Source organism: Pongo pygmaeus, chromosome 13, assembly GCF_028885625.2.
Source record: "Pongo pygmaeus isolate AG05252 chromosome 13, NHGRI_mPonPyg2-v2.0_pri, whole genome shotgun sequence".
In the NCBI taxonomy this organism is placed as follows: domain Eukaryota; kingdom Metazoa; phylum Chordata; class Mammalia; order Primates; family Hominidae; genus Pongo; species Pongo pygmaeus.
In genome coordinates this window covers 21,480,654-21,494,237 of record NC_072386.2, presented here as the reverse complement: position 1 = coordinate 21,494,237, position 13,584 = coordinate 21,480,654, and the positions used below count along the sequence as shown (strand labels likewise).

The following is a 13,584-nucleotide window of genomic DNA, read 5'->3' as shown; positions in this document are numbered from 1 at the left end:
CCAGCACTTTGGGAGGCAGAGGCAGGCAGATCACGAGGTCAGGAGTTCAAGACCAGTCTGGCCAACATGGTGAAACACTGTCTCTACTAAAAATACAAAAATTAGCTGGGCATGGTGGCATGTGCCTGTAATCCCAGCTTCTCGGGAGGCTGAGGCAGGAGAATTGCTTGAACCGGGACACAGGAGGTGGAGGTTGCAGTGAGCCGAGATCGCGCCACTACACTCCAGCCTGGGCTACAGACCGAGACTCTGTCTCAAAAAAAAAAATTTTTTTTTTACTTCATCAAGGACTTTTTTTTTGAGTCTTGCTCTGTTGCCCAGGCTGGAGTGCAGTGGCGTGATCTCAGCTCACTGCAACCTCTGCATCCTAGGTTCAAGCAGTTCTGGTGCCTCAGCCTCCCAAGTAGCTGGGAATTACAGGTGTGCACCACCATCCCCAGCTAAGAAAAATAATGTCTTGGTATTTTTATGAAAATAATTTTGACCTATGGACCCCTGAAAAGGTCTTAGGGAACCCTAGGGATCTAAGGACCACATTTGAAGAGCTGCTGGTCTAATGGGTTTTAAAGCCTCTCCCCAGACGGCTCCCAAGTTATCACTAGTGAGAAGTACGTGATTGGTCCCAGTTCCTGAGGACCTGACAAGGAAATGGTAACAGGAGTAAGCAGCTGTCCTGGGCTCATAGCTGGAGTTCAAAGTCTGGACTGCCACTTGTCGGGGAGGTTGTAGAAGGGATTTGATCTCCAAGGTCCTCAACTGATACTATGACATTGAATCTGGGATTAGGGAGCCCCCGCAGTATGTACTGGAGTTGCCAGTCCTCTGCGTCAGAGAAGTGATAATACATCTCAATTTTCCAGTGCTTAGCACAAGCATGGCTTAGTAAATATTGAATGAATGAATCACTGGTGATAGGAGTGATGGTAGGAGGTTGGCACCTTCCCTAATGAGCTGTCCTAGAGTTCCATCTACTTTATTTCTTAGAGAAGGGCTCTCGCTCCGTCACCCAGGCTGGCGCACAGTGGCACCATCATAGCTCACTGCAGCCTTGAACTCCTAGTCTCAAGCAGTCCTCCTGCCTCAGCCTTTTAAGTAGCTGGGATTAGAGGCTCGAACCACCGTTACCAGCTACATTCCATCTACTTCAAGCTTTCCCTAATGTGGTGGGAGTAGAAGGTGTTAGTAGCAGATGGGTGGTGTTTGTGTTCTACTTGAGGAAATAATGTACTGGGCGGTAGAGTTGACTAAAGAATCATGCATGAAAATAGTTGCCAACCTAAGACGACTGTCAGAGAGTCCATGCATTATGGGCAGAGTGGGTGGATGAGGACGTGGAAGCACACAGCATCCACCTCCCTGACTGCCTCCTTCCACTGACCCACCAGATTAGCAGGGTGGCTGGAACAGGGCTGCTAGCACCTTCCTGGCCACTAGGGGAGCTCTGCCCCTCTAACGATAAATTCTCACACCTGGGTCAAGCTCTTCACTTTTAGTGCTACCCTAGGCAGGAGTGCCCCAACCCAATCAAGAGCGGTGCCTACCCGAGGCAGCCTCAAGTTGGGATTTTTTTGCTCGCTAATGGCTTCAATCAATTTTGTGGCCATAGTTCACTTAGGCTCAGACACTTATAGGCATATTATTTTTAGCAAAGCTTCTTTTGAAAGTTTGAATTTGGTCAAGGACTGGGTTTGTTGATATACCCTGAGTAGCTATGAAGAACAGAATGTACTGGTAGCCACAAGGAGCTGTGGTAGCTGCTGTCCCAGCAGCAGAAGAACGACACTTTGTGAGGCTTAGGTGCTGGCCAGGGAGGTGAGGATAACAGGAGTATGACTTCTCAGGCACAGCTTCCCCAATGGATAACTTTAGGCGTCCGGGTGCAAGGAGGAAGGGACCTCAGGTGCAGACTGCCAGTCTTCCCCTCTCCCATTTCAAGCCGGATCAAGCTGGGTGACAGAATTCAACCCCACTCTCTCCCCTACTGCCCTGGGAGGAATCTTCTGTCTCCCTTGAAGCCAGGCAGAGGTTGTAGGCAGAATCATTTTTATTGGAGCATGACCTGTTTGGGGCTTACAACTCTGCAGCCCCCATGGGTAGCTGGGGGTGGGGGAAGATAGTATCAAAAAATGATGAAGAGAGCTGATGAGGCTGTGGGGACTGGCTGGAAGCTGCTGGCAGGGTGGAGTGGGCTGGGGCCCCAGCAGATTCAGATCGAGGTACAGCAGCGTTAATAATACTCTTGGAGCGTTAATACTCTGGGGAGGGGCAAGCACTTGGGGGGCCCTAGGGCATGAAGGCACTTGGGGTTGGGGAGCGGACAGGGGATGTGCTGCAGGACTGGGCGGGGCCAGGCCCCAGGGTTTGGCAGGCACTTTGGGGAGTGCTAGGGTTGGGCAGGTTGGGCCCTGACAGCCCAGAAGGCTTTGGTAGTGGCAGGCACAGTCTCTGGGCTGGGTCTGCGTTAAATAGGAGCAGCTTCTTTAGTGCTCATCTCGAAGCTCTGAAGGCAGAAACTTGTACTGCTGCTGCCGGATCTGGGCCAGTTTCTTCCGCGCCTCTTCCAGCTCTCGTTCCTTCCGAAGCATTTCTTCCTGTGCTGCGATGATCTGAGGGTGGAGATCGGGGACTTAGTTCAGTGAGGATTCACAGCAGGGGCATAGGGTAGTTGGGACCAGCGCAGGCAACATGACTGCCCTCCTGACAGCGTCCTTCAGCGTCTGGGGTGAAGCTCACCTGGGCAATGCCGCCAACCATCTTCTCTTTCACCACCACTGTCTCATTCTCTTGTTCTTCGAAGGCTGCAGCCTTCTGTGCTGCTTTCACCAGATTATCTGAGGCTCGCTTCACTGCGTTGCCAGCAGCCTGGGCAGAGAGTAAGTGGCCTAGGTTGAGAACTCAGGTATGGTCCCAGTTGAGACAGTACCTCAATTCTCTCATAGAAACATACATCTCGGGAGTGACAGTTTGAAGCAGTATAGCCCAAGGGACAATGGGATGGGTCAGGGTTCTCACCTGAAGTCGTTTCATTGCCTCCGAGTCCTGGTCAGCCTTGACCTTGCAGGCCACAAGGAGCTGGGCTGTGGAGGCAGCTACCTGCTTGGCTGATGAGATGAGCTTCTCCTGGCTGGCGTGGCCTTGTACAGCTGCATTGGCTGCCTCACACAGATTGTTGGTGGCTGCAGCCACCATCCGGGCCTAAAACAGGGAGAGTTTGCTTAGAAATATGCCCCTTGCCCTGGTCCATCCCCACTCCAGCCTTCTCAAGTCTCTCAAACTGAGAGAGACCTAGTGGGTATTGCACACTTACAGCAGAAATGAGGCCCTGGGACCACTGCCCATCGTCCAGTGCATTGGCTGGAATGGCACCCACCTGTAGGAAGGAGAAGAGCCTACTTAGACCTGCATTTTCCTCACTTCGAAGACTCGCTGGCTATGGATGTGGGTGTGGACATCAAAGTGCCAACCTGTCCCCATTCTTCTGGGTATTTAAGCACTCACCTTCCCTTGGGCCACTAGTTCTCTCTGGGCAGCCGACGCAGCCTTTACCAGTGCACTGGTGGCTGCTGCAATGGACTTGGCAGCTTCTAGTATCTGCTCCTCAAAGTTCAAGGACTCATCTGCCTCCTGCAATAAGCAAAGGTTGCAGAAAGAGATGTACAGTCAGAGATGGGGCTGAAGGTGGGGACACTGCCATGGTGAGGATGGAAGAGGAAGGGAGCAGGACTGACCTTGGGTTTGGCCCGGGGCTTCAGCTGCTCTAGCTTTTTGGCTGCAGCCTCAATGGCGGCTGCAGCTCCCAGGAGCTCATTCTCAGCAATGACTGTGGGGTCCTCTGGGTCTACCCATTCTGTTCCTGGTGGATAAAGGAAGAGGAAAGAGGCTAAGGCAGAGTGGAGAGGTCAAAAGCACCAGGGAGCATGGTTAGTATCATGAGGCCCTGGCATCTGTGGGGACTATGGGCAGAGGCTAGCACACAGCTGTCCAGCCAGGAAGCAGAGATCACGCCATGATCAGGGTTCTCCATCCGTCCCTGTCCCTGGTCACCCCTCACCCTTCATGGCTTCAGCAGCCTGGATGAGCTCAGTGACGGAGCCAGCCACACGCTTTGAATGTCCTGTCAACTGCTGCTTCAGTTCTGGGCTTGGCTTCTGCAGGGTCTGGGCAAGAAGCGGGCAGGGGACAAAGAGCATCACATCTTAGGGTCTATCCTGATCTACGAAATAGGGCAGACCATGGTTCCCTCACCCCTATCCCTAGAGCACTCCACACCACAGCCCTCAAATTCCACGCTGCCCATCCAAGCACACATCATGCATCACACCTCACACGTGATAGAGACAGTGGGGCTGTGTCACTCACCGGCTGACAAGGAGCAAGGAGAATGATGAGATGCAAGAGGAGACGACGGAAGTAGAGAAGGGGGTGGTCAGGTGGGAAGGGAGGAGAAAAGAAAAAAAGGAAGAGGAAGAGGTGACTGGGAGAACCAAAGATGATAAGAAGGATAGGGCCTGGGAGAAAGGGAGACTTGGAAAGGAGAACAGATTTGAGAAACAGAGGGTGGGGTAGGGAGGAGATCTGAGCAAAACAGACAGCAGGGTGTGAGGCCTGCAGGAAGAGGGCTGTGTATTCAGAGAGGCTGGTATGAGGAACAAGCAACGCCCTCCCTTACCAGCAGTACATGGTCCAGCAGTTCCAGGTAGCCATTGGCACATTCCCGGCCATAGTGCAGGGCTCGAAGCCGCACATCAGGGGCCACTTCTGGGTGGTAAGCTGCTTCCTGTCCCCAGAGTAATATGTTAGCTTTAGTCCCTGCGGATCCCTACAGTTTCTCTCCCACTATGTTCTGCCCCAAAGCTGCCTCACGGAAATGCCTCAAGGATTTCTACCTTGCAAGCCCGAAGCATATCTGCAATAGCACGGCGGCTCAGATTGGCTGTGGCAATGACATCTTCCTGGCGACAGGAATTGCCAGCAGCAACGGCCTTGGCTGTTGCCATGGTGATACCCTTGGTCATTCGGATGAAGTCTTCTGGGGTAGAGGTCTTAGCAGGTGGCTCTGGGGAACAGAAAACCTGTGGGGGCAGAAGAAGAAGAAAGATTTTACAGTGGCTGAGACTATGAGACAGTGTAGAACTCTGTGTGCATGTGATTTGGTGCAGACATTCACACATCACAGTGAATGTAACAGAAGGCAGTTGGTTATCGTTTTTGACTGAAGCAACTGAGGAGTTTGTTTGAAATCACAAAAGTAATTACAAAAGTGGCTTTTGGCTGGGTTTTCATTCCAAAAATAGAGAAAAGCCTTGAAGGGGTGAGAGGCAGAGCTGGGCCATAAAAGATATACAGATGATAGGAGAGCATTTTAGGTAAATGGTAGGACATGAACAACAAAGATGTCACGTGGGAAAGTATCAAGGAATGTTCTGGAATATAGGAATGGTGAAGAAAAGGTTATTGGGGCCTTGAATATCACACCGAGGAACTTGGAATTTTACATAATATGTGAAAGTCATAAAATATTTTGATGTATGGGTTCAATCTGCAAACATTTATTAAAGATCAGCTAGGTGGCAGATTCTATGCAAGGGGCTAGGGATGCTCCCTGTTCTCAGGGAGCTTACATTCTGGTTTTGGACATGGGTAATAAATAAATAAACACGCAGTAAAACTGAGGACTGTGATTTGGATTATGAGAGAATAAAGACAGTGCTGTGATGAGAACTACTTCAGATAGGTGGTCAGGGAAGGGCTCTCTGAGGAGGTGACACTGAGGCTGAAGCCTGATGAACTGGAAGGAGCACAGTGTTCAAAAAGCTGGAGAGAAGTGAGTGGAAGAGCCTGCAGCAGATAAGAGCTTGGCATGTTCTCAGAACTGATGGTGCAGGGGGATGGGGCACAGAAAGGAGGAGAGTAGGATGAGACTGGAGAAGCAAGCAGAGCCATCACTAATGGGTTTTAAGTATATATATAGTCTAATATATATATATTACTTGCTCTGTCACCCAGGCTGGAGTGCACTGGAGTGATCATAGTTCACTGCAGCCTTGAATCCCTGGGCTCAAGGGATCCTCCTGCCTTCAGATTCATGAGTAACTGGGACAGGCGTGGGCCACCTTGCCTAGCTAATCTTTAAATTTATTGTAGAGACAGGATCTTGCTGTGTTGTCCAGACTAGTCTTGAACTCACTCAAGTGATCCTCCCATCTCAGTCTTCCAAAGCACTGGGATTTTACAGGCATCATCCACCATGTCCAGACTCTAATTTATATTTTAAAAACATAATTTTAGCTACTGTGTACAAAGGATTGGAGGGGGCAAGTGTTGAAGCATGGTGATTGGATAGAGACTACTGCATAAATCCAGTTAAGGACTGATGATGGTTTGGATAATGTGGTAGTGGTAGGAGATAAAAAGAAAAAATGAGCTGTATTTGGAAGGGGCACTAACAAAACTTAGATATGAGGAATGAGAGAAAGAGAGAAGTCTAATATATTGAAGCTGGGTTTCTGGCTTTAGGAACTGAGTTACTAAAAGGTGCCATTTACTGAGATGGGGGAAGACCAGGAAAGGACCAGGTATGGGAGGCAGAAAGTCAAGAGTTCCAACTTGGACATCTTCAAGTAAAGGTGAAAACAGAACCTTAGAAAGATGAATTCAGAAATTAGAAAGATGAGTAGGGAGAGAGGGGAGTGGCAGGGACCGGAAGCAGGGAGACGAGGGAGAAAACTGTGCCACAGCCAAAGTGTGGGAGAGTATGGAAGTGTGAACCAGAGTGTGGACAGGGGACCAGGGAGGAGGGATGAAAGGACGTGGCAACAGCCTGGATATGGTGGCTAAGATGGTGAAGTCAGAGATGACTGAGGTGGAATCTTCATGACTGCAAGGGTGTTCCCACCATTAGGAGGACCATGTCATAGTTCGGAGACACTGCATCTAGGTGGTGATGTCAAACAGGCAGCTGAAAATAACTCAACTCAGAACTGGATGTCTGCTTCTTACAGAATAATAATGAAAGTGGTTAAACTTGCCAAAGAAGAGAAGAGAGAAGGAAGGCTATTTGTACAACCCTGGGAAGGCCTCTATATTTACTAGGTTAAAGGTGATTCAATGATGTTTGAGAAACAAGAGAAAAGCCAGTATCTAGGCCAAGGGAAGAAAGAATTTCTTTTTTTTTTTTTCTTTTGAGATGGAGTCTCACTCTGTCACCCAGGCTGGAGTGCAGTGGCGCCATCTTGGCTCACTGCAACCTCTGCCTCCCGGGTTCCAGCGATTCTCCTGCCTTAGCCTCCCAAGCAGCTGGGAGTACAGGCGCATGCCACCACGCCCAGCTAATTTTTCTATTGTTAGTGGAGATGGGGATTTCACCATATTGGCCAGGCTGGTCTCGAACTCCTGACCTTGTGATCCACCCGCCTTGGCCTCCCAAAGTGCTGGGATTACACCTGCTGGCCTCCCAAAGTGCTGGCGTGAGCCACCGTGCCCAGCAGAAGAAAGAATTTCAAAGAGAGGCTTGTTAACAGAGTCAGATGCTTTGGAAATATTCAAAGAAGATGAAGGCCAAGAAGTGGCCACTGAATGTAGCAACTAAGAAGAGGCCACTAGTGACTGGAGAAAGCGGGAGGATGGTGAAAAAAGACAGTTGTCAAATGCTAAGGAATAAACAAGTGGGTAGGGGACAGACATGAATGTAGCTCACTGGCACAGTGGCTCATGCGTGTAATCCCAGCACTTTGGGAGGCCAAGGTGGGTGGATCACTTGAGGCCAGGAGTTTGAGACCAGCCTGGTCAACATGGTGAAACCCCATCTCTACTAAAAATACAAAAACTAGCCAGCATGGTATGCACCTGTATTCCCAGTGACTCAGGAGGCTGAGGCATGAGAATCGCTTGAACCTGGGAGGTGGAGGTTGTAGTGAGCTGAGATCACGCCACTGCACTCCAGAAGGAGGGTGTGGGAGACCCGGGGTAGGGGAAGTCACATGGTGACTGAGGAAGATGCCATGTGAAATGGAAAGGTCACCCATACCTGGGAGAAGTGACAAGAGGAGAGGGCTGAGAAGGCTGGAGGAGGATGGCTACAGAGCAAGACCCTTCTCAAAAAAAACAAAAACAAAAAAAGTCTGGCGACAGAGAGATGAGAGAGAAGACTGTGTTTGACTCCATCTGTGAGTATACGCGTGGCACAGGTTCACAGGCTTTCAGGATCCCTCTCTCTGACCCTAGTCCCTGATGCCCCAGACTCTCACTCACCGCCAGTTCCTGCCGTATGTGTTCTGTGGTTGCCTCCAGGGCCCGAGTGCCTTTGGTGGCCTCATCTTCCACGGCTTTTACTGTTTTAAGCAATGATGTCACATTGGTCACCATTACCTGGAGGTATCAGAGGAGTGAAGAGGAATGATTTTAAGGAACAGGAGGAAGTATGTTAATCCAGTGCCCCTCCTGATGTTGCTCTCATTCTCTCCAACCTTGGCAGAGTTCTTTAGCTGCCACACAGCAGGGTCATCTCCAACTTTGCCAGCTGCAGCCTTCGTTGCACTGATGAGGTCTCCCAGGGCCTTGGCTACATCTTTCACCGCGTTGATTAGTACCACCTGTGTGGGAGAGTGTTGGCTCTGGTCTATGGGAGGAAGAAGCGGGACAGGAAGTGGTTCCAGCCGGAATTAGGGGCATCAGGTCACTACCTGGGTCTCAGGGTCCTCAGCTCCCAGGCTGGCTGCACCCAGCTTGACCACATCAGCGAGGCGGGTGATGGTCGCCACGGAGGACTGGGCAGCCTGCGCCAACTTCTCCTGGCTCCCAGCTGCGTTTTGCACCAGGACTTTGGTGTCCTCCACCAGCACCTTCGCAGTCTTCAGGATGCCCTCCCTGAGGGAGGGCCCAGCTTAGTCAGATCTCCCCTACCCACTCCAGCCTGTCCAAGGTGCCTGGTCCAGGTCTTCCCCATTCCAGCGAATGCTATCCTGCCTCTTCCAGCCCCGTGCCCCGACTGGTCTGCCTCCCTTAGGCCCAGTTCCTGTCTTACCGGTGGTCAGCGAAAGTTTCAGTACCCTCGCGATTGAGCGTGCCAGCAGTGGCGAACATGATGGTGGTGTCGAGGTCAGCAATAATACCAGACACAGCGCTGGCTGCTGTGATGCAGGCCTGGGTGCCACGATTCCCAGCCTGGAGCGCAGCCAGGACGTGGGAGACCTGGGTAGGGAAAGTCACATGGTGACTGTGCAAGGTGCCATGTGAAATGGAAAGGTTGCCCATGCCTGGGAGAAGTGACAAGAGGAGAGGGCTGAGAGGGCTGGAGGAGGATGGCAAAGGCTACAGAGTTTGGAGGCAGTCCCACCATCTGCAGGGATGAGCACTGTCACCTTCTCAGAGACTCTCCGGGCACACTCTATGAGCTCCTTCTTGGTGTAGGCATCACTGGGGCTGCACTGCAGGGCGCCTGCCTTGGTGACCAGAGCGGCACAGCCATGGCCCAGCTCCTGTACCCGGTGTTTGATATGGGAACCTATCTGTGAGCCAAGGGAAAGAGAGATGGATTTTACAAGGGGCACTCAGGGTACCTCCACTGTGCTTGGAAAAGTCACTAAGGACATAGACAAAACATGCATTGTAGACTAAAGAAGCAGAGAGAGAAGGTTCCCAGCACAAGGACGTTTCCGGTTTCATATCCTTTAGACAGAAGGTCACCTCCTACACATGGAAAATAGAAGCACGCAGGCACTAAGTGGTGAGGATTGTGTTAAGCACAGTGGGGAGAAGGGGAGGAGCCCTTTATGCTTGAGTGTTGGAATCAGAGGGCCGTGGATTACCATGTGGCCTATATGGGGTTATGGAGGGTTTTAAGGATGGTGATTACATGTGTCCTGCTAAGATCCAATTACTTGCTTTCTTGGAAAGCTAGAGGCTTAGGTAAGGAAGAGCTTCATGAGTTTGCAACAAGAAAGACCAAGAACATGGACTGGCAGCACAGCAGAGAAGCAGCTGTAGGCCCAGATGAGGGTGGGCAGAAGCCAGAGAGGCAGGCCCGGGAAGGCTCCAGATTCTGAGCTGTTTCCTTTGTACCTGTGACTGAAGGCTTTGATCCTCTGTCCCTACCCAGAGCCTCACTAGTCTTCAGCAGAGTGGCCCTGAGGCTGTTCCCCTTTCTATGAAAGACCAGAGAGGGTGGGGGTGGGACAGCCCTAGACACTGACACATCAGGAACAAGGGGCAGGGGGCAGGGCAGAGTTGCCTCCACGTTCACCTCTTCATTTTCAGCAGCCACCGCTGCAGGCTTGGCCTCCGAGGCCAGACGGCCATAGTCACTGGTCAGCTGGTTAGCAAGAGGGCCCAGCTCCTCCGGGCTGGTGTTTGACTTGGTAACCTGGTGATAATGGAAGGAGTGAGGTTATATCCAAAGTCAGCTCTCGGAGGGCAGTCCTCTGGGACTCGCCCAAACTCACCATCTCCTGAACGGTCACTGCAATGGCCTTGGCTGTCCGCACCATAGTTGTCTGGTAATCCACAAAGGAACCTTCTGGTTCACCCATTGGTCCTTCATCTAGCTGAGAGGGGAGGATAGGGAAAGGGAAAGACTGTTAGGGTCTCTGCCACTGTGCTTGGAGGCTCTGGCCCAGGGTAGGTAGCCTCAGTGTCCACAGGCACCCCAAGACTCTAACCTGGTTGATGGCCTGGGTGATGGAGTCCACCATGCCACCCACGACCCCAGCAGCACTGGCTGCCTCGTTGAGGGTTGTTGTCAGGTCCTCTACGGCCTCTGTCATCATCTGCACAGCCTCCTCCAGGGCTTCCTGGGTGTGAGCTGCTTGCTGTGGGGAGAGGAGAGGAGCTCCGTTGTTCCTGTTTCTCCAGCCTCTTGCTAGTAACAGCTCCTTCCTCCCAACCCTCAATACCTTTGGGTTACCACCAGCCTCCTTGGCAGTGTATAGCAACTGCAGGGCAGACTCTGCCAATGTTTTAGTCTGGTCCAGGAGTGCCATCTGCTGCGGGTGGCTCAGGGTCTTGGAGGCAGCACCCACTGCAGCCAGGGTGAGCGGCTCAAAGTACTGGGCCATCTGGGACACCTGAGGCAAGGGGTTGGACTAGGGGTCAGGTCCCCTCTCTCTCATCCTACTCCCTGGGACTTCCCATGAGTCTCCATAGGTACCTTGTGTCCCAGCTGGGAGGCTTCAGCCCGGGCAGCATTGGCCAGCGGCTCAATGAGATGGGAGATCTCTTGTACTGCAGTGAGCATCTGAGTGTGCAAGGCCTGGGGAGGAAGTGGACATTAGCCCTGATGGTGACCTGCAATAGGACCCTCTGGCTACACAGAACTGCTCTTCTGTCCATACCGAATACCCGAACCCTCCCTGGCACATCCCAGCCCTTTGATGTCCCTAAGAAGCCACTCCGTGATCCCCCAGCTTCTTTGAGCCTGACATTTCTCTTCCTAGACACATCTTTCCATATAACCCTCTCCCCCTCACCTCTTGAGAGATTCCCTCACGGGGAGCAAGCTGCTGGCTGACTGCAGCGAGGGAAGCCTGGTCTAGGTCCCGTAGACAACTGTTCAGAGCTGCAATGGCCGTTTCACACTCCAGCTGCCCTGGAGCCTTGTCCCTGCGGACACATCACGGGCTCCAACACCAAGAACATCCCCTAGTGCAAGGCCAGCCTATCCTTCCCCTGTATCCTCCCAACACCATCCCATCTAATTGCACTTAAGTGCCCATCCTCCATTCCGCCACAATGTATGCCCCCCATCCACACTGGTTCTCCACCCCTCAGTACCTCATGCTTGTAATTAGCTTCTTGATGGAGTCTGAGACAGTACGGGAGTGGCCGGCCAGCACTGACCAGCTTGGGGGGTCCCGGGGATTGACTGCGAGGGCCCGGGCTGTCTGGATGAGTCCCCCGGCACTCTCTAACATTGTCTTGGCAGAGATCACAATGGGCTCCATGGCAGCCCGACCCTGGGGAGAGGGGAGGCAGGAAGGTAAGTCTCAGGAGTCCCTGGAAGATGAGGTGATAAGCTGGCCCGTCAGTTCCCCCTTCACATCGCCTCACCTCAGGGCTGATCTGGGCAGGAATGCTGGAGAACTCAGGGTTGGACGCAAAGGCACTCAGATTGTCCACAGCCTCCAGCAGAGGGGCTGTTGCTGCTCGGCACTGGGCACGGTTCTCCTCTGTGAAGGCCCCATCTAGCGCCTAGAAGTGACGGAGAGGCTCTCAAGACTTGGGATGCAGTCATAGGGAGTATAGGCAGTGAAGTCCAGGTCTCCTTCCCGGGACTTACAGGATTTGGGGAGAGGCTAGGTGGTCAGTCTGAACAGAAAGAGCTTGGGCTCAGGCAGAGGGGATTTGGTAGAAGGCCTCAGAGAATAACTGGGGGACTCGGGAGAGAAGATAGGACAGGTCAGGGAGAGGCTGGGAATTCAAGCAATGGGAACCTTGATGGTCTTGACAAGATTCGCTGTGCTGTTGGCCACCTCCTTGGCTGACTGTACAAACTGGCGCTTGGCGGTAGGATTGGTGGTACGGGCAGAGGCCAGGCGACAGCTGTTACACAGTGCAGAGGTGTGTTTAGCCACAATGGTGGCTGCGGAGAGCACCTGAGGAGACACATGGAAGAGCCACGATGAGGGCAGGAAGGGGTACATACCCAAGGAGGAGCCATTTTAGGGTCAGGGGATGGAGAGCAATACCCTGAGGAGTCAAAACAGGAATAACAGAGTCACCTGAAAAGTCAAGATCTAGGAGACAGAGACACCCAAAGATGAACTGGGCATGGCAGAGGAAAGACATACTAATGGAGAAACCGTAAGAGGGCAGGTGGGAGAGTAAGCTCGAACATCTACAGAGAAGTTGTGAATTTAGCAGTAACTGAAAAATGATGAGACCCATGGCAGAAAAAGCCAGTTACCCAAAGAGAAGCTGTGTGTGCAAGGCCAGAGATGGGTCCCTGCCCTCTTTCCCACATGCCTCACCTCCCTCTACTCCACGGGGTCGCTCTGCCCTTTCCCAGACTTGCCTGTGGTCAATGTTCCCTTGAGTTACCTGGGCCTGGGTACAGCCAGGCTCTCCCAAACTCTGGCAGGCCATCTGAATTGCCTGGTTTGCACGGGCAAACTGTGTGGGCTCCACTAGCCCTTGCTGTCCAGCTTGGCTATTGGGGTCAGAGACACCAACCAGATATGCAGCCTGGGAAGAGAAAAGGGGGTGGGGGTAAGGAATAAAGATTGCAGGTGGGAAATGAATAGTGATAGTAGGGACAAAAGAGAGCAGAGGTAAGTTTAGAGAACAGGGCTTATTTTCCAGAGTTCTCCATGAGTGGAGATACATTAGCAAACTATGGTTACACTATAAAGAAGAAAAAAAATACTCTCCTGTTTTCATTAAGTATATTCAAGCATTTCAGAAGATTTAAAAAAGCTGATAAAAAGGAAAACTACATAGCAAGGGTTTTTATCAAATCTCTATTTAGATATGTTTGTGTATGTTGGGTCTTAGAGTGAAAAGTATGGCTTACTGTAAGTAGCAGTAAAAAGTTTGAGAGCCATATACAAACACACACCTTTGTGCACACAAGCAAAGCCTCCTTTAAAGACA

At 51.8% G+C, this 13,584-nt stretch overlaps 1 protein-coding gene across 2 annotated transcripts in view; it reads right to left on the bottom strand.

Moving 5' to 3' along the window:
- Positions 1-2,026: 2,026 nt before the first annotated feature.
- TLN1 (talin 1) overlaps positions 2,027-13,584 on the bottom strand; it is a 34,504-nt gene continuing 22,946 nt past the window's right edge. For both annotated transcript variants that reach the window (XM_054501994.2, XM_063650460.1), the window contains 24 exons: positions 13,033-13,176; positions 12,426-12,587; positions 12,043-12,183; positions 11,767-11,948; positions 11,463-11,595; positions 11,144-11,245; positions 10,890-11,060; positions 10,656-10,805; positions 10,440-10,541; positions 10,241-10,360; positions 9,360-9,506; positions 9,023-9,189; positions 8,682-8,865; positions 8,466-8,591; positions 8,251-8,367; positions 4,887-5,072; positions 4,670-4,777; positions 4,052-4,157; positions 3,729-3,853; positions 3,499-3,624; positions 3,308-3,370; positions 3,013-3,195; positions 2,734-2,862; positions 2,027-2,606 (listed from right to left, as the gene is read on the bottom strand). In XM_054501994.2, the coding sequence (XP_054357969.1) occupies positions 2,481-2,606; positions 2,734-2,862; positions 3,013-3,195; positions 3,308-3,370; positions 3,499-3,624; positions 3,729-3,853; positions 4,052-4,157; positions 4,670-4,777; positions 4,887-5,072; positions 8,251-8,367; positions 8,466-8,591; positions 8,682-8,865; positions 9,023-9,189; positions 9,360-9,506; positions 10,241-10,360; positions 10,440-10,541; positions 10,656-10,805; positions 10,890-11,060; positions 11,144-11,245; positions 11,463-11,595; positions 11,767-11,948; positions 12,043-12,183; positions 12,426-12,587; positions 13,033-13,176 (3,300 nt within the window). In that variant the 3' untranslated portion in view covers positions 2,027-2,480. The remainder of the gene's footprint in view (positions 2,607-2,733; positions 2,863-3,012; positions 3,196-3,307; positions 3,371-3,498; positions 3,625-3,728; positions 3,854-4,051; positions 4,158-4,669; positions 4,778-4,886; positions 5,073-8,250; positions 8,368-8,465; positions 8,592-8,681; positions 8,866-9,022; positions 9,190-9,359; positions 9,507-10,240; positions 10,361-10,439; positions 10,542-10,655; positions 10,806-10,889; positions 11,061-11,143; positions 11,246-11,462; positions 11,596-11,766; positions 11,949-12,042; positions 12,184-12,425; positions 12,588-13,032; positions 13,177-13,584) is intronic.